The sequence below is a fragment of the Scophthalmus maximus genome, chromosome 11 (genome assembly GCF_022379125.1).
Source record: "Scophthalmus maximus strain ysfricsl-2021 chromosome 11, ASM2237912v1, whole genome shotgun sequence".
In the NCBI taxonomy this organism is placed as follows: Eukaryota; Metazoa; Chordata; class Actinopteri; order Pleuronectiformes; family Scophthalmidae; genus Scophthalmus; species Scophthalmus maximus.
In genome coordinates this window covers 20,057,726-20,078,681 of record NC_061525.1, presented here as the reverse complement: position 1 = coordinate 20,078,681, position 20,956 = coordinate 20,057,726, and the positions used below count along the sequence as shown (strand labels likewise).

The following is a 20,956-nucleotide window of genomic DNA, read 5'->3' as shown; positions in this document are numbered from 1 at the left end:
ACACTTCCTGTCTGTAATGAGGCTTATTGTGTCTGACCTCCCAAATAAGACTTCCTGCCAACGTACACCTGAGCGCAGTGACACAGATGGCCCTTGTGTGTGTGTGTGTGCGCATCAAAGATGACCATCTGTTTTATGATTAAATAATATTATTTCTAAAACAGACGCAAAGACGCAAATGGAAGGAGACTGAGAGTCCAGAGGAGGAAACGTTCCGTTTAATTAGTATTTCGGTCCCTTGAGCTGCCATGCCAGTGTGTGTGTGTGTGTGTGTGTGTGTGTGTGTGTGTGTGTGTTGCTCTGGCATAATTTCACTGATGGTTTTGACCCACTTCGTCGGGCACATGATGAGCAGTTTGGCCTCAGTCATGTGACTTGCTTGGAGCTGCCAACTGTGAGCAGCGGGATTTGGCGGAGCTGTTGAGCTACGGCTCTGGTGGAGTCACCTGGGCACTTCTTTATGCTCCAGTGACGCAGTAGGTCACACTGACAGTCGGAGCTCACTGTGTGTGTGTAAAGATGTCGTACAGGCACCATGTTAATGTCAAGGTGTGTATCGATAGAATAATCAATTACATCTAACATACGTTTTCAGAGAGAAACTGACAACTGCGACAAGTCTGGATTGAGCCAAAATTGTTATATTATTACTGTTTTACGATGCAAGACATTTGTGCAGCCACGAGTGTCGACTTCCTTTGATTCCAGCCAAGGACAAATTATTGATTAAAGTAAAAAAAAGGGCCTTTTAATCAAATATAAAGGGCTTTGTATTTGAATAGTTTATATTGGTAATGAAAGTAATTTAACTTTGACCTCTGTTGTCAAGTGGTGAACGCTCCATTATTTATGACCCCAAAATCGAATAATACGGCTGCGAATACACAACACACTGGTCTGTTACATTGATGACTATGTTGGAGGTTGAGTATTTTAAAGGGGATAAAACGCTCACTCGACTGCCGTTGTCAGCACTTGCAGACTCTCACCTGAGACTGATCGAAGTGGATGATGACTTTCAGGTCGGCCGACCAGTCGGCGGCTCCGTCGGCCACATCAGGCTCCAGCTGCGGGGAGAAGCAGGACTGCAGCCACTCGGTGCACGTCATCATCTGGACTCCCTGCATCCTCTCCTCGCTGATGCGAAACGTCTTGCTGCGAAAATCCTTCACCTCCTGGTCGTTCATGGCATCGAGTTCGTGGAGGCCTAGTGGAGGTTGGGGAAAAAGGGGCACCGCCACATAATCACTATAACATCACCACAATGTCTTACACCTTAGGAAACAATTAATTTGTCATTTTTATTTGTCAAATCAGCATGACACTTGTGAAAATAGTTGACAGTGAGCAGTGAATATGTTATTGCAGTGTGTCATTGGATTGAGGCAGAGCTTCCTAATATTGACACTAGTGCCAAATGCCACAGGTACCAACCGCAGGTCATAGTTCGTCTCTCCGCCCCGTCGAGCCTTTTGTCTCTGCATTTTTATTTTTATGAAAACAACGTGTTGACATTTAGAGCCTTTACATTTATATGACCCTCAGCATTTAAAGTCGAACGAGCCAGTTTGTGTAAATGTGTTTTTTTTGGAGCAAAGGGAAAAAAAACAAAGACATAATTGGCCTTGTGATGTGTATTAGTTTGTCACGGTGTGGGACAATCCAGAAGTAGCCGGTGGGGGGTTCTGTTTGAAACACCACTCAACTCTGACAAAAGCTTTTTCAAAAGATCGTGACAGACAACAGCGGAGCCAGGAGGAGGGGAGCATATCAATATCGTCTGAGTCTCCTTCAATTAAACTCAGAGACCCCTCTCTCTGTCCCCCTTTCTTTCTCTAAAGACGTCTGCTGTGAACAAAGCACAACCAGAATTCTGCACGTGTGTCAGAAGAGGGTTGAACCAACGTCCAGAGTGGTTTTGTTTTGGGTGCTTTAAACGAACCCGAACACCTCCTGTGTAGGGCTGCAACTAACCATTATGTTCATTATCAATTAATCTGTTAACTCCGACATGGAGATAGTGAGCAAGAGGAAATAGTTCTTTACATGTGAGTTTTTTTGCATTTGTAGATCCACACATTTAGTGGTCATGCATAAAACCATACAAAACCATTAATTTAATTACTGATAACTTTGCAGATTATTTTGCTGATCAACCAGTAGAAAGTATCGAAATCAATAAATTATTCGCACTGCCATTTCTTCTCATTTGTGAAGCTGGAACTGTTCAACAGATGACTAAAACCACTCATCAATTATAGTAGTTATAATAGTCAATCTATCAGACGACTAAACGATTAATCAACTTGTTGTTTTCAACGATTTTGCAGCGATTTCCTCCGCTCTTCGAAAATCTTCACCAGAGAAAACACAAAGTGACAAGTGACTGAAGACGTGTCAGAAACATGTTCGCTCGATCCTCCACGCTTCTCGGAGCCGCTGATGGAAAACCAGGTGCTGACGGGGCCGCGGGGCTGACAGCTGGGCTGACTGTGCTGGTCGGGAGAGCTACTTAGCGTCCCGCTGGAGGATTGTGTTGCGTGCAGGGTGGAGTTGAGTGCCTTTATGAAATCAGTCGGGGAGGGAGTTATGTGTGCGAGTGCTTGCATGATAATCTGCAATGATGGGAAAAGTTTGGACAAGCGCCGCCGCCTCACCCTTGCCAATGAGCACGCCGATCTTGGAGTCCAGCAGACGCTCTGCTCGGCCGCAGTTGCGCATCACCAGCTTCATCACCGGCAGGAAGGGGCGGACGTCGCACAGCCGGCGGGTCTCGTCCTCCAGCTCTTCGTGCACGGCCGCCTGGTTGACGCACTCGAACATGTGGCTCTCCATGTCGCCCAGGGCGGCGAAGAACGGCAGCGTCTGAGCCTGCTTCCATAAGAGCTGCAAGGCAGAAGGAGAACTTAAGTGCTTCAAGCACTACAGAACCTCAGGTCTCCATTAGACCAAATCAAATAAATCATACTTGAATATGATATGTAACGGCCAGAAGAACAACAGTTGCGTTTTTTCTTGGGCTTGATGGACATATGCATGTGTTTGATAAAAAAAGGCTTACAGCATCCTCTTAACCGGTATTCCCTCAGGGCATTTGTGTACTTTTTACAAATATCTTAAATAATGCCTTAAAAAAAACAAGAAAAACATGTTACATTGTGTGATATATTGACAGAAGTGTATGTTTCAAGGTCACAAACAAACGAGACTAACGATATGTCCAACCAGCCGACGCTGGCATGATCACGATGACGTGTCATGATCACAGGGTTTGGTGTCAGATCGTATTGTTGTGTGTGTGTGTGTGTGTGTGTGTGTGTGTGTGTGTGTGTCTGAGGTTATGGAGCTACGATGTAGGGAACAGGGAAGAGCAGGACGCATTTGCCCTCACAACGGACACCTTCTTCTGCAGGGGCACTCGTGATTTTCGTGTCACGTTGATAGCATCTCTCCACAAACCACGCGCATAAATGCATAGAAGATTTAATCATTTGATTGTGCAATTTTCTCAGAAATGAACCGCTCCCCGGCACATGGGCATAGCGCACATGTGCGTGTGTTCATGTGTGTGTGTGTACAAAATAACCCAACAATGCATGGACGGATTTTCACCAAAGTTGGTGGGAATATTACCAGAGCCCGACCGATATGGATCTTTGGGGCCGATGCCGATATCGATATTAGGGACTACATGATTCCTGATACATCGGAATCATGTACTCCCTAATGTGCATGTCTCTCAAAGTGAAATCTGTCCGTGCCCTGGTCACATTACAGGGCCAAAGAAGCCAGCAGGGATTTTGATTAAAATGTCAGACAAGCCCTTACACCGTCTACCAGACGTACTCAGAACAACCTCCCGGGGCTTTACTGAACAGCCACAGAGTTGATATAAAGGACATGATTTCTAAATAGAACATTCACCGAAAGAGTCAAACAAATCATTGCCCTGCTGGGGATCGTATTCGCCATTCCGATGCAAAAATAGTGACTGAATAATATTACCTGATCAAGAAGCCTTGAGGCTGTTCGTTACATCATACTGCATTGCATTACTGTATATTGTCGGTTGGTTTTCGATATTTGTGAATATCACCAACAGCTTTCATTGCAGTCGCAGTCTAAAGAACGCAATGTCATTATCGAAGGGTTATTGGATTTAGTCTCCTTGCATCACACAGGTGTTTCCATTTTCTGGTAACTCCGTGGTTGAACTTCTATTACCCTCGGCACACGTCACCCGGTGAGAATGATCCTTTCAAACACCTTTCAGACCAACACACACTTTGTGAACAAAGCAAGTCTTTCTCTTCATAAACCCCTTTTCACATTATTGACTGCAGTCATGCGTGATGTCATGAGCTATTTGCACGCCGAGGACAATCGCTCCTCACTCACCAACAAAAAAAACACGCGACCAGCCGCAAGAGTCACCTCCGTCAAAACAGCCATTAGATGACGTCTGTGTGATGAAGTGCTGTGTGACTGTGTGTGTACTGTATGTGTGTGTGTGTGTGTGTGTGTGTGTGTGTAGGCTACAGACTGTTTTTACCTCCAACAAGGAACTTATGTTCTCACCAGTGTGTTTGTTTGTTTGCCAGAAGGGTTACGCCAAAACGACTCAACAGATTTCCATGAAACTTGGAGAATGATGGGCCAAGAAAGAACCAATTACTTTTTGGCCAGGATCCAGACAAAGGGGAGGATCTAGGATTTTCCCACCCTCCACATAATAAGGGGACTGATATCTATGAGTTTGTGGAGTTTGGTGCAGCTTGATTGGATTTAAGGACTGTTGGGCCTTGTCCATACTGGGACGATAGACTGAGAGGCACGCAAGGACAATGATGGAATTTCAGACAGCGAGCAAAATTAATTCTTTTAATCTGTTGTGTAGTAACAACACAGCTGAAATGATCTCATTTGGCGCGCTATTCTCAGCTGCAACATATCACAGGAACACATGGAAATCCTCCTGTAGCCACTCACCAGTTTGATGTGCTGAATGGTGGCCTCACGAGGAACATCCATCTGGATGTAGATACCGGTGGGCAGCAGAAAGTCCACAGGGATCTGGTCGGGAGCGTGTCCGGCCAGGGGCGAGTGGGCCGCCCATATGTCCAGGAGGTCTGTCATGGCAGGAGGCATGGCAAGGGGCACCGCACACCACCTCAACCATAGGGACCTGGACGGAGAGAGGATGCAACACTTTATTCTCCATTTATTCTGATCTGTTCTCAACAGGTCATCGTGTTAATTTGAGGGTTTAGCTGTGGGACAAATCTGCCTTTAAAAACATAATTACAACGGTAAGTGACAGCAGAGGTTAGAGAGCTGGCAAGTCAACAACTATAAACATGACAGAAAGCAAATTACATTATGAGTCGTACATGTTTCTTGACATTCAAAAGACTCGTGTGAACATGTTACATTTCCCATGTTGACAATACTTTCCTGGAAACCTTGCAACTCGGGGTGGTATTCCAGAAAAGCCCATTAATAAGGATAATTTGAAACAATGTTTTTTTTGAACAATGAAAAGAACAACGATAAAGACGCGTCAAACACAAAAACACCAGATAAATTCACAGCGGACAAGAAGCTTGAAGAAAGTAGTTTTAAAGCGGCAGATATTTTACAAGGCTTTTCCAAGAATTAAAGACAAGTAAAACTCACATATCACACTTACAAACACATAAACACATAATTCCAGCATTTCTATTAAAAAGTAGAAAATATATTAATTATTTTTTAATACTTTGAGTATCTTTTTTTATTTATTCCAATCCATCTTAAAATTTTCATATTGAAGTCTGGTTTACTTAATCAAAGTTACTAAAATGTTGATTAAACAGAAAAAGCAGCTTTAGACTAGTAAATATCACACCTTGTTTTTTTATGAGCTTCTTCATCCATATACTGAAGGTTGTGGTTAAAATACTTTAGACTCTGTAAGTTTGATTTATTGTTGTGACATGAATTCATGTTCATTTTGGAGAACGCCATCTCCGACTGTGACGCGATGTCTCACTCTGTTGGATTTGTTGGAGCAGCAGAAACAATCGTGGTGGTTGTACAGATGTGGCGGTTCTTCTCCCACAAACTATCTTTGACAAGTGCTGACGGCGGCGCGCACAAACACACACACACACACACACACACACACACACCGACAGCGGACAAGTTTAATGTAGGCCTGTTAATCGAGTTAATTAGTTACAGCTTACATGACGAGCTCACATTGTGATTCTAACCAGAAACGGCGACGCCCTGCACCACGGACAAATGAGAAGCTGCGGGTGAATGTTTTCTATAATGCGTTGTAGAGCTGCAACAGTTAATGGAAAAATCGATTAACAGACCGCAAAATCAATAGCCAACTATTTTGATAATCAATAAATCAGTTCAAGTAGTTTTAGATTAAATTATCTGATTTCAGCTTCTTAAAAGTGAATATTTTCTCTTTTTGTGTTTGTTGCTCCTCTTTGACAGTAAACTAAATAACTTTGGTGTGTGGACAAAACAAAACGTCATTTGGGGGTTTTTGGAAACACAATCTGCATTTTTCATCGTTTTATGACATTTTATGGACCAGACAACTAATCGATCATTTGAGAGAAAAATCAACAGATGAATCGATAATTGTTAACGATTGTTGGTGCTTAGTAAACCTGTACAAGCCCCACCCCGATATCATCGTCTGTTGGGATGTGACACTGTACATAAAAAGTCATATGCAAAATCAGCAGAAATCCCGGACAGGCTATATTAAATCGTTTTCCTAAGAACAAGCTGACAGCCAGGCACAGATGATTCAGCACCACCGAGCCCCTGGGGGGGGAAGCACTGTGCCGAGGTCCAGCGGCAGGCCGCTGGCTTTGACTTGGCCGAGGGCCAGTGCTCAGAAGAATGCCCACTAAGCAAACAGAACAAAAGGTCAGCCTGCCGTCCCGTCATCTGACAACCTGCTCCTCCCTGGCACAGAACACACACTGGGGGAAAAAAAAGGGTCACGCTAGAGACGAATGAATAAGGCACGCAGTCTCTGAACACACACCAAGAGCACTGCCGGGTTCATTTATGAAGAAAGGCAGGTGAAGTTAGCCGCCTGCCTTCCCTGACATTTCCTCTGTGTGTTTCAAGACACAGAGGAAACTTCTGCCGGCCGATGAAAAACGCTAAAATCATGCACAAAATTCAGACAGTTGTAGGTATCAAGCAGACGAAAAAGCAAACGCTGCCTGTTGACTGCAGGGAATTCCAAGGAGCTGCAGTAAGTGGCTTCCCAGCTGTTGGTGTAAAACCGCCCACAGCCTGGTTTCCATTAGGACTCAAGTCTTCGCCTGGACCACAGATGCACCGTCACACCACTTCCACCTGCCTCTCTGTCTCATTACCTTGTCCTCATGTGGACTGGAACATCGACTCTCCCACTACAGGCCGAGTGTCCATCTCCATTTCGTCCCGATCCGCCCATTAAAACATGACGGGTGCCTGATTGCCTCTAATGGTCTTTCCCCCTTTCGAGTTAAGTGCTCGATGCTGCCAGCGGATGAGCCGCGTGCCCGAGGAAGGTGCACGTCTGCTGTGCATTTGGAGCCACATCCTCGGCCACTTAACATTATCGGCGATGCACATGGGAAAACAATGCCGATGTGTTGTTCAAACTGGAGACGGCTGCGCTAACATCTCTTGAGAGGGACTTGTATATGATACTCGACAGGATTATAACAATAGAAGGACCCCATCCAACACGTCAGTCAAGCTCTCATAAAGAAAAAAGGGAGCAATCTGCACCTGCAACTGAACAAACTCATACATATCAAAACCATAAATGTTTCCCTGCGGATGAAACCTTTGGCCATTGCCACATTTATAAAGCAAAATGGCCGACACTGTCGGTCATGCTAACTGACTGCTAGCTGCAATGCAGCCCGCAGGTCCGAAATGGACATGGGGCTTCTATACACAGTGCTTTTTCTATCTCAAATCTTTCATACACACACAGCCGTGGTGTTGGTTTGTGGACAAAACAAAACATCACCTTGGAGTTTGGGAAACAGTAGACATTTTCTTACCATTTTATGGACCAAACAACTAATTGATTAATCGCGAAAATAATCACAATCAAATTAAATTAATCATTATTTGCCAGCCCTACTAAAAACAAACAAATGGACAGAGGTGAAAACATAACCTTCTTGGCAGAGACAACAATGCTTACATACAGGACAATGTTCCACACGCGCACACGCACACACACACACACACACACACGTCCAGGCGGCGACAACAACAGAACACACACGACATTCAAAGCAACAGTTCAAAGTGCAGACAATGTCGAGTCTCTGACATCACAAAGGTGCACGGTTACACACATGAAAGGTAACGCGACACCCGGGATGTCTGTGTGACGCAGCGATGACACCGGGCGCTCAGCGACGGATGACGAGTACACGTGCACTCAGGTGTACGCACATAAACACTCCCCATAATTATAGGCTTTGTGGAGGGCTTTTTTTTTTTTACACTGGACAGCTTGGAAAGTGACATCACCCTGCTGCCACACACACACACACACACACACACACACACACACACACACACACACACACACACACACACACACACACACACACACACACACACACACACACACACACACACACACACACACACACACACACACACACACACACACTGTACGCAGGTGAGCAGGGTTATTGAGGATGTGGTGGCAGACAGCCAGGGGTCCGCTGTGAGGTCGGGTTTCAGCGGCAGGATCAGAGCAGAACAAGTGGGTTTGTGAGAGATCGGGGAGAAAGTAGAGAGTTTCATGTGACAACAAACAAGAGGAGCCTGCGGGGAGACGGTGTGAAACTATGTCGCCTCCGTCCCACAGCTCCACGAGCAGGCTTTGATGACCGGCTGTGTTTGACGGTGCAGAGACATGATCCGACGTACATGTGCGAGGCCTGTTTTCTTTTTCTGTGCAAAACGAGGCAGATTTGAGAATAATCCGAGATTTTCCGATACAATTTTTCTCTTCCTGATACAGTTTCCGGTATCTGGACTCAACAGCAATTTCAAAACTAAATAAATCAAGGAGTAAACGACAATGCCTTTAAAAAACTGTTAATGTGCAGCAACAGCTTAGAAAAATAAAAGAAGTCTCATCTGTATCCTTCACAATAAAGATTTGGTTCACGTCATCGTTTTACTTCTTTCCAGCCTGAAATATTTGCCGAAATTGCTGACATTCTCTCGTGCTCTGGCTAAAGCTAAAGAGTCTAAAAATCACTGAAGAACCACAGAAGAAGTGATTTCTGGGAAAAGACGAATTGCATTATTATCTGGGTGAAACAACTTTAAAGATGTGGTATCGGATCATAGATTCTCGTACGTGCATTGATCCCGTTGTGGGAAGAATAAAGGAATATTTTACGCCCGATCCGACATTTCTCTACGGTATCTGAGGCATTTGCAATGCTGGAATTTTTTGTTTTCTTCATGCAGGAGATTCAGCACCGTCTGAAATGTGTCCTTGCTTGTTTTCTTTTACAAATTCAAATAAAGCTGCCCTTGATGAAACGGGAAGGACCACTGTGTTTGCATCTTTTCATCAAATACGTGCAAATGCACTGGAAAGAGGTTGTGTGTCTGTTCACTGAAAGGGGAGCTGAAAAAAACAGGGAAGCACGACTCAGAGACAAACCGAGGCGGATTTATGAAAATGCATAAAACGAGTGAAACCTCTGACGTGCAGTCTGCAATAAATCCTAGCTCAGATAAGACGGCATGAAGCAAATAGCTGCGTGCAGTTCCTCCACAGCCAATGACAGTGACATGTTGTGAGGGTTTTCATCTCCAGATGCATCGATGGTTATTTAAACACTGGTGTTACTCAGCACTCTCTTTCTAAAGCTCTCTCAGTCCGACAGTAAGAGGCCTGTGAGGCTCCCCACAATGGAGTGTGTGTCCACGTGTCTGTGTGTGACTGACTGAAAAAGAACAGTCAACATAAATGGTGTGTGTGTGTGCGCGCGTGTATATATATATACAAGATGCCATGTCTGGTGATTAAGAGTCCTGTGACACATTTTTTCCCCTGCCGCATGTGCTAAAAATAAAGTTGACAAAGAGGATCTGAGACCTCTTCACCTCTCCACTACAGCCACTGTCCTCCTGTAAATGAGTACGGAGACACACACACAGTTAATTCTTCAATCTGCCTGAGTCAGCGTTTCCACCGGCAGAGTTAGTGAATGATTGTGTGTGTGTGTGTGTGTGTGTGTGTGTGGGCGTAGGTGTGTGTGTGTGTGTGTGTGTGGGCGTAGGTGGGATGGTGGATAAGCAAAATTCAAAAAAACAAAACAACAGAATTTAGCTCATGGCTGCATCAAGCACATCTTTCTGACTAAAAACATTTTTACTCCCAGAACCAAACTTTTGGAAGTGTCTACACTCATCAGTGCTGACTGTGTCGATTAACTGATAAGTTGATGAATAGAAGACAGAGGCTTTTCAACAAGCAGGAAAACTAACAGATTCTCTGGAGATTTGCAAATCTTCCTTTTCAAATCATTGCAAATTTAACATCTTTGTTTTCGACTGTTGAATGGAACAAAAAAGCTATTCAAGAAAGTTACGTTGGACTCTTTTTGTAAATTTCATAACTAGTGCCTCTCAGTAGAGGGCGTATACCTCAGATAAAACTGGTCCCAACATATGACTGTTTAAAAAAAGATTCAGGCATTATTCCTTGGGAAATTGGTGAAAGGTTAAAAAAAAACACAAAAAAAAACATTGAAATCTCACAACGTTTAAGAAAGTGGTGAAAAAAAATATCCCGGCTCCGCCCCTTTGTCCGGATGTGATCCGAATCCCTCAAAATGTCATGTGTAATCTCTCTTGGCTCCTCCTTCCAGCAAGTTTCGTGGTAATCCGTTCAGCAGCATTTGCACAATCCTGCTGACAAACAAACGATCGCAGAGGTATAATAACATTACCTCCCTAATAAACTATACTTTAATCATTACACAATGCTAAAAATTCACGATCAATCCACCTACTTTGGCAACGACGGTGCCACCGCCAAATAACTTGTTTCACTTTCAGTCACTAACCACAAAGGCTCAGCGCTTACGGAGACATAATACAACTAAGCTCAGCGCTGCACACAGTAAAACCTTTTCAATGAGAGGGAGGCACGGACACACGCACTGAAAATCAGACATGGAATGATGTTTCTGATAATAAAACTATCACTACAGAACAGGAGGTACCGGGCTTGTTACTTATTGCACTTACTGTGTTAAAAAAACCTCTGAATATTCTCCTGTAGAGTGAACAGAAAAAGCTGTCGAGCCCTATACAGTAAGTGTTTGTCTGGCTGGGGTGTGGAAAACAGTTGGCTGAGTCACCGTTCACCGGCAGCGAGAGCACTCGCTGTGTTTACGTGGTGGATGTAGACGGTTGTTGCACTTCTCAAGAGTTACAGTCATTTAAACACTGGCACGACGTGGCTGGGTCAGTCCCCAGACATGTTTGTGTTTGTGCAAAGTTGACTACAGGGTCCCCGAAGTACACAAAGCAAGTCGACAAATGTTGTCATCATCTGGATTCCCTGGACCAAACATCGGATTATTTTGACTCCGGTTCTGATGTTCGATTATAAAGTTCCTAACGAGATACGATGAGAAACGTTGACACCTGCCAGGTAAATTTGGTTATAGCGAAGCGACAGACAAAAGTGACATTGATGATCAAATAACTAGAATGGAAGAGGAGAAGTCAGCCTGAGGATATAGAGGGATTTCATGAAGTTTAAATATTCAGTGAGTGTTTTTGTCTTTTTTTCTGATGATGAACCACCTGTTATGAACGGAAGCTGAGGTGAAGTCGGACTGAAGCCGAGGAGAAGAGAAGTCGTCCGTTCATTCATAATCATTGGATATATTGGGTGTTCATCAGAAGGTTTAGTTTTGATTCCTCCTCGTGTTATTCCGAGCTTGTTTCATCTGAGGTTTACGAATCGAATCATCATCTTTTGTGCCGTTTTCCTTCGGAAAACAGAGAAGCATCATTCTTGGAAATAAATGAGGAGGAAGTGGCCTTGAAACCATATCCCCTGGAAAACATTCTCACAGCCACTGAAGAAGAAATTATCTCCACACACACTGTATCTGAGAGGAAATGTGAATGATGCCAATGAGTTGGAGCTTGTGTGTGTGTGTGTGTGTGTGTGCATTGTGGGTGTGAACCAACCACATCCGTAGCAAAGCTAACAGTGCTACATCACCCTAACCACCTCTAGTGACACACTGCCAAACGCCCACTCCTCCCACAGGAAGCAATGACAGCGGCCGGGAAGTGAGGGAAGTCTCGACCAGTCATTCATAAAAATAATAAAAAACAGCTGATCAACGTTGAATCAGAGGCTCAGCTGCTATTTAGTCTTTCATTCTTGAAGAGTTTCGCTGGTGTTTACTAAGCTCTTGTCAAACAGAATCTTATCAGCAGGAGCAGAGGAAGATAAAATGTCTTTCTATGTACAATGTGGTTTCTGCACGTCATAGACAGTAAGAATCCATGACAAACTCATTACATAAAAAAACATAATTTGTACATTACAGGTCTAATGCCTTTAGTCATAAAAATAAGCTGAATGTTGAAATAAGTAAATATTTAATCTAGTAACACAAGGTGAAAAATTGCGGCATGTGAATGAGTGTGCAAGAAGCTCGCTCCACCTGTCAATCTACAGTCGTAACTACCTTTCCTTTTCTTGACTGGACTCAAGCTGCCGCTGCGGCACATCTCTCTATAGCATGTCAGTAATCTTCAGTCCCAGCAGAGGGATGATTCAATCCACCAGCCTTCCCAAACAATCTGTACTCATATTAGGTAGATGACAGCAGAGGTAAGTTCCCACAGCGTCACAGTGATCTTCTGTCGGCCTTTGTCACAGCAGACATTTTGACTCGTCACAGTAGGAAAGGTCCCGTAATGGATTCTGACATTACGGTGTTTTACGCTGAGGCAAGTTTTGTGCTGAGCGGGTATAACCTTCCGACTGCATTACGTTGAGCGAAGGCTATAATTCACCTGCAATCACAGCGACATGTCACATAGCTTATAAATCAACCGTGACACTGATCATATCCAACCCATTGCCTGCAGTTACATCATGAGTGAGAAAATAAAACGCGCACCTCCGAGGCCCAACAGTGGCCTTAAATACAATCAAGCCTTTTAGCCAAGTCAACAAAATGATGCCGATCATGAAATCATAATCTCCATTTTAGCATGATTATTGGTTGATAAAAACAGACAAACCAAGGGTAAAATTTTGATAATTATTGTGTATGTAAACTACACACAATAATGAGAAACAAAAACTACTGTCGTATGGGGGGGGGGTTTGCGTTACACACCAAATTTCACACTACAGTTTATTTAATTTTTTCAATAAAGATGCAGAAATCGGTGACTATGTCCTATTTCACAATTTTAGAGAAAGTGATTTTAAAAAATCCTGGATTTGACCATTTGTCTCCACCAAGTTTCGCGGAAAACCGTTCGGCAGTTTTGCGTAAACAAACCTACCAACTAATAATAATAAAAGTGACATCACAAGGCCTAAATAGCCTTGTCTGAAAATCTCATGTGACAACTGTGCACTGACACACTGAAGTATGTCCAGCCGTGGCATTGCGATGAGTCACTCTGCCAGATCGATTGTGACTGTGCAAGTTTGAATGACGTTAGGGGGTCGAATGTGTGCGCGCTCATCGCCTTCTACTTACGCAGGAGTGGAGGATGGACCACACACCACCCGTTCTTCCTTGCGTAGTGTCTTCAAACTGACAAGTACCTCGATTGTGTACCGACTGCAAAGCCCTCAACCTCAACGGTAGCAGAATGGGAGGGACCACCAAACCTATTTTCAAACAAAACTCGCAGTGGAGGTCATCTGCAACGATGGTGGTGTAATTTCCAACAATTACAAATTACTTAACGCTAAACTGATCTCTCTAATGTGATGGATGGAACTGCTTCTCTTTGGTGGGGCATCTGATGTCAGAGGTCATGATGCCAGTGGCGGCTGGTCTTCCAGGTCTGGATCAGTCGGTCATGAGTGAACAGAGTCTTCATAAGAGACAGTTAAAAAAAAAAAAAATTGATTCCAAACTCCAGTCCAAGTCTCGAAAGAATGGGAAAGTCCTGAGGTGGTAGTTTATAGAACTAGAGCAAAGGGAGGTTGTTGTTCTAAGCTCTGAGCCGATTGTTTCTTTGTAGCTCCAAGGTATTTGGTTGTTGATCATCAAGAACATCAGCTGGCTCCACATTTAACGGCTTTAACAAATACGGTCTGTTCTTTTTTTGTTTACTTTTCATTTCCTCAAACCCTCTCGCCGAATGCCTGACGCAGTTAAACATATTCAGATCACAGACCACAGCGGGCCTTTGTTCTTACAGCGTAGGGACATGAGGGGACATGAGGAGTTTGCAACACGGCTCCTTCAATGAGGTTTCAGCGTCTGAGCTTCCGAAGAAACTCGCCGGTGTAACGACGTTGTCTCCGTCAGAGAGCAGTCTTGTGAAAAGCTGCTTGTTGGGCACAAACTCTGCCAATGAGCCTTAACCTCATTCAATATCCAGTTGAGCTGCATGATTAAAGCTGCGATGACAATCAAGATCTACCTTTTGTCGTCACTAGAACCGCTGTGCACCCCCGGGGCAGCAAACCGTGTGGCTTCTTATTTCAACAAAATAACACAAGAAATGTTTGTCCATTTTTCCTGGAAAGCGTAACATGTTCAACCTCTTTTCCCAGCAGTCTCTGTGATGTTTATCAGCGACGACACCTAAACAACTACGCTCGTGTTTCATCCGCCCTGATCGAAACCTCACTGGCGTACGGCCGGAAGGGATCAACCCTGAAGGTCATGTTAGCCGAATATTTGTGTCATGTTTTTTTTCTTTTATCACAGAAAAATAGAATTGCTTTCATGAGCATCGTTTTGCATTTTTGAGTAGCTTTTCTGTATTCATTAATTGTCTCACAGACCATGAATGGACATCGAGAAGCTGGTATAAGCTTAGTGGGTCACACCGCTGACCTTGGTTCCAGGTCATCCCAGTGTGGGCCCTTAATACTACCTGCCTCGATGATTCTAAGTCGCTTTGGACAAAAGCGTCAGCAATATTAATGTAATGGAGGGATCTCAATGCGAATTCGCTTTCACAACATTGTGTCAAGCGAATATTTAGGACGAGCGAGTGAAGCATACGGTCCAGTCTTTGCGTCCACTTGCATTGGTTTTGTACGTGAACTCATTGAAAATTTGCCTTTTTATTGCACATTACTGTATCATATACTTTTTTCAATAGTATTTGCTTTAGTAACTTTCCTATATGTATTTGTCCTACTACCTAGAGCTACTCTCAATTAGAGACAGACCAATATGGATTTTTTGGGGGCCGATATCAATATTAGAGAGTACGAGATTCCCTATACCGATACATTGGCCGATATATATGTGTGTATATATTTGTGTATAAATATATATTTTTCTTCTTCTTTCCTGTCAATGATTCCTAAAATGTCGTTATCAAACCTTTATGACAAATGTTATTAGGCTTGATATTTTTGTTTAACCATGAACTTTATCATAAATAACCATAAATTGAAAAAACAATTACAAAAACAAACAAATAAGTAGAACTTGAATTAAGAAAATTAACATTTATTTTACGTAAAATGTAAAGATAAATGCACAATTAAAGGCTCATATCTGTTGGCCGAAATAACATAGGTCGGGCTCTAAACATATCGGCCGATATTGATATGTCTGTGAAAGGCTAATATCGGACCCATGTCCGGTTATGTCACAGTTGTGCCTCTAACAAAATACCTGCAGTGGCGTCACATAACAAGCTTTAAAACCTCTTTTCAGAAAGCCCATTGATTTGCAGAGAACACTTGTCATTCAATCAACACTTTTTCAAAGACGACGAGGCAACATCCTTTTTAAATCAGTTCCCTTTCAACCGTCTTGCCACACACACACACGCACACGCACACACACACACACACACACACACACACACACACACACACACACGCACACACACACACACTACTTACTCAACTTCCCATGTCGAAAAACATGATCTCACAAGTTCCACTTACAGGGCGGTAATCAGTTTGAACCTGCCCAGAACACACTGTCCACCACTGAACCGGGTCACACATGAGCACACGAGGGCACGGGGCGAGTGTGTGTAGTAATAACAGCAGAGTGGTGTCACAGTCCTTTCCGCCAGGGGCGGGTCATGTGGTGCAAATCTGCTGTCATGGTATATATACACACAGCTGCTAGTGAATCAGGTACAAAGAACTAAAGTAAGGGCATTCAAGACAATTCACTAGAGCTGCAACAGTTTATACCATTTCTAAATGAATCGGCAACTATTTTGACAATCGATTAATCGGTTCATTTAGTTTTTATGAAAAGAAAAGTCATAATTCTCTGATTTCAGCTTCTTAAATGTAAATATTTTTCTGGTTTCTTTGCTCCTCTACGACAAGAAACTAAATATGATACGATAAAATAAATAAATACGATATGATGTGTTTACTAATTGTTATGCAGACAAAAAAAAGGATTATGATTTCATCTTATTAGCTTTCATCTCGGTCTGTGTATGTGAGGAGGAGGATGAACAAGTGGAGGTGGTGGTGGTGCTTTTGGTGGGTGGGGGCAATTTCAGATGTGCGAGTGTGATTTTTCCACAGAGCCTGATTCACGACAGACACACAAGACGAGTCAGCAGCAGCACACAGGCCGCACACTGCGACAAACACAAGCAAGCACCGATGTGGATTTCTCCACCCATGACTCGACTCTCAGTCTTCTCACACCTCCCTCAGAGATGAGAGGGGAAACGGTGGATGTGTCGTGGCGGAGAGAGGGAGGGGAGCCATTCAACATGACAGGAGAAGGAATCTGTAGCGAAAGAAGGGGTGGAGGACAAATGGAAAGAGGGCTAAAAATAGAACGGGGAGGGGGGGGGCAAATGTGACATTGATGAGGTAAAACTACAGGTGGAGTATGAATGTGAAGTCACATCAGAAGAAATGGGAGGGGGGGGGAGAAATATGAGTAATGTGTGGTAGACGATGAAAGAGAACGAGATAAGAGAAGGAAGAAAGAGATGGAGCAGCAGAGTGTGATACAATGTGTGACTGTAGTGGGAGGGACCAACTGGGCTGCGTGTCCACAATAAGCCTCTGTGTTTGGCCGCTGAGTGTATGCTTGTATGTGTGTGTGCCAGCGAGGACAGTCCCGTGCCCTGCACAAACACTGCCCTTGTGTTGCCCTTGCCCCCATCAACCCCGACAACCCCCCCCCCCCTTCTGCCTCAAAACATTTCTCTCTCTCTCTCTCTCTCTCTCTCTCTCTCTCTCTCTCTCTCTCTCACAGACACACACAAAACCCTATCAGCTTGGCCTCACACACACACGAGCTCCAGTAAAAACTCTGGAGAGGGGCAACGGGGTCACAGGACCCTCTGGTCAGAGACGTTCATATTTTTGTTTCATACTGTTACCGCAAAAGATACAGACTAAGGTATTTTTCCAAATTCTAGTTTAAAAGTTGCTGTCGCTCTGTTTTATACTGTTACTGTGCTGTTTAAAACTTTAAAGATCTTTTATTTTCATAAGCTGTGGCTGCACTTTAACGGTAATTGTTGTCTATTCCTAGATTGATTTATTCGTCATCTTTTTCAGTTATGACTGTCAAACTAGATAAAAACAGAAGCTCTGTGACATTCATTCTCCGAATGTATCTGTTTTGCAAAGGGTTTAACCCGAGCCAGCCCAAACAACACTTCACACAGGGGGAGTAGCCAACAGCTCTTATTGTATCGGTACTCCGTATTGGCTGATACATAAAGGTATTGGAATTTGTTAACGGGAAAGGGAAAACCACCTCCACAAAGAACAACTACACTCACATGTTTAACTGTATTCTGCCGTGTGGGATCTGTAGCCCGAGGCGGCTGACTCACCTGCAACATCAACCAACACATGTAGGTCAAAACGGTGAGAAACTAAGAACAATGTAAACATGCTGCTTTTGTCTTTTTTTTCTCCATCAGAGCACATCTGATTTTAAATCCATACTACGCCAAATGTAACAGCGTCTATTCTGACGGACGCGCGTGGAGAGAGACATCTTCGAACGGACCTGGACGTGGCTGATAGTTTACCGTGCCTTTACTGAAAAGCCAAAGGCCATATGCAAACTCCCACCACAACCACACAGCGCTATTCAAAGCGAGGTCCAATACACCCACAACACAGAAACGAGCCTACACATGTCCTAAGCTTGCCTTGCCAATCTGATTGTGTGAAACAGGAAATTAAGAAATCTAATGCAGGCATATCCAACCACAGACTACTGTCGTCTCCTTCTTCTTCTTCTTCGTCTAGTTTCCTCTTGGCAATGAATCAAACAAAGCTAAGGCGACTTTCAAATACACAAGATATGAATCTACTTTGAATATCACATTAAGGGCTGCTCCTGATCTCCTCCCTCCTTTGCCTATATGCATCCAGTGACAGCAGATGATTCCCAGGCTGAGTGCAAGTGTGGCCGGTTTAGTTCTTCCTGTTTTGATGTTGATGGAGAACTAACAGCTGGACTATTGGGGTGACATAAGGATTAGTCTTTGTTCCATTAGACAAAGGTTCCTTTTTTCTTTTCTTTCTTTTTTTTGGGGGGGGGGGGGGGGGGGGGGGGGCGGGACTCACCTCGGAAACTCTGACAAAGAGGAAACAATAAAAAAGCCATCACTAGACAGTCAACGTGTTGGAGAGAATTTTTACATCTACTTCTAACTTTAACTGTGTTCGTCATGTTACCATTTCAATCCCATCATATCCATCAATGTCTGAGCATGTTCTCATACTGTATTGTCGTTGTCATTTTAGCTTTAAGTAGGCGAGGGGCCGTGCCCACAATTTTAACTCTCGGATCAGGACAAGTCTCTATTCCAACAAATGAGTGATTAATAAAAGATAGAAGGACTTAAAATGGAAGTCGCCCAAACAACAACGCAAGCAATTATCCCTACTCAAGCCCTCGACCAATAACAAGAGGGTTAGGGTTACACAGAAATTACCCGTGCGTTTGTAATGACACCATTAAAAGTATGCCAAATTAGCAATTAGCTGATCATTTTTGCAAGATACACAAGGGTGTGCAGACACCAATCAATGGACTTTCCTTTGATACTGAAGAAAACTTAAAAATATCATACATCAACATAATACACAAAGCCATTATTCCCTAAGCAGATTTATATGTGTTTATTTGATGCACATCATGATCCTCGGAAAGTGAAAGTCACACCAAATCTGAAAATATTTGTAACACGCCTTGGCGATATGACTCAAAGAAGGAGAATCATTTTAGTTAGCTAACTGGAGTCATTAGACATTTAGTACCTGGAAAATAATCAATCAGGCCCAACGAAAGGTGTCTGTCAAAGATAAAGCTGCTGCAACTGCCGAGTCGGATGATCAATGGGCCAAATCAATAGGCAGAACGACAATTACTAACTTCCTGGATTTTTATAACACTGACACAGGCCTGTCTCTTCAATCTCATATCTCTCCATCGCACACCACCTGTAATTTACGCCTCGCTGTTTGATTATCCCCTGTTTTTGACATCATTTTAACCACAGTGTCTATTTTTTTAATAATCCTACATAAAAAATTAAAACGTATTTGACCAGGAACAACGGAGCTCATTTGGAAGGACGTTTCAGGTCAAAGCTCTGTACAAGTAGATTTAGACGTAAATCCCAGGCTGTTCGCACCCAGTCACACAGCTCCCCACCGGAGCGCAGCCGCTGATCATATTGCAAAAGAGCAGGAACAAAAATGGAAATAAAAGGGACAGAAATAACACAGAGCTGTCGTGAATGTAGCGGGGACGGCTCCCACACACTCTGCCGATTTTTCAGCGTTCGCCTCCAAGCAACTCGCCACACACCGCCATTTATCTCCCCCTCAAAAACAAAGGGGCCACACATTGGCACTGAATGACACGCTCGCGCACACTCGCACGGACACCCACGCACAAGCCTGGAAATTTGTTATTTTTCTTTGCTCCGGCTATAATCTCGCTATAGGAGGTGACTGGGTTGCTTGGAGCAATTAGCCGCGGTAAATGACATGCTAATGTCCCCCCCTCGCTCATTCTGTGTCCACCCTACACACACCGCCCTGCCACAACATCCCTTCCTGTTTAACTGCAGCGCACACACTCGCCAATGTTGTCAAGCGCAAGAATCAAAACCACACACACAGACAGACTTGACTAACACATCTGTTGTTTCTGCAGACAGGAAACATAAACTTGCCTTTCTTTACCCTCCGTCTATAATTAGATAGCTTTAACAGCGCATGTGCCATTGTCCAACTGAAAACCGAGCCCAGGTCCAATTATACACGACCTCTGTGGTCCCCTGGGTCAGTGCCCTGCGGATAATGCCACCCAAACACACTCCTGAGAATGCAACCCTGGGCAGGGCTTCCTAGGATTGTCTGAGTGAAAGGGTTTCACGCTGCTCACTTGTTAATAGTGAGAGTAAGACTGCATATTGGCTGATTTGCGTGAGGAAATCATGCAAATGAAGCTCGAGGGAAGTTTACACGATATAAGATAATCCATGGACTCTCCAAAGAGACTCCACAGGACGTAGGATAATTAGTTCTACACTTTGTATGGGAATGTGTACTATGGTGACACCATTTTGGGTTAAAGTTGCGGAGGTCTCTCGGCTCAGCAATCCCTTGTTACTCCTGCTTCATGTCTGCCAGCGGACAAATATCAATCACCAAACATTTCAAAGCGTAAATGTTCCGTTC

At 43.8% G+C, this 20,956-nt stretch overlaps 1 protein-coding gene across 2 annotated transcripts in view; it reads right to left on the bottom strand.

Moving 5' to 3' along the window:
• pik3cb (phosphatidylinositol-4,5-bisphosphate 3-kinase, catalytic subunit beta) overlaps positions 1-20,956 on the bottom strand; it is a 52,730-nt gene that overhangs the window by 19,276 nt on the left and 12,498 nt on the right. Inside the window, exons 1-4 of one of the 2 annotated variants that reach the window (XM_035622627.2) lie at positions 5,888-6,025; positions 4,990-5,185; positions 2,658-2,886; positions 990-1,207 (exon numbers count right to left, since the gene is read on the bottom strand). In XM_035622627.2, the coding sequence (XP_035478520.1) occupies positions 990-1,207; positions 2,658-2,886; positions 4,990-5,185; positions 5,888-6,006 (762 nt within the window). In that variant the 5' untranslated portion in view covers positions 6,007-6,025. Of the gene's footprint in view, positions 1-989; positions 1,208-2,657; positions 2,887-4,989; positions 5,186-5,887; positions 6,026-20,956 lie in introns of those variants that run through there. The other variant, XM_035622628.2, reaches the window with a different exon arrangement.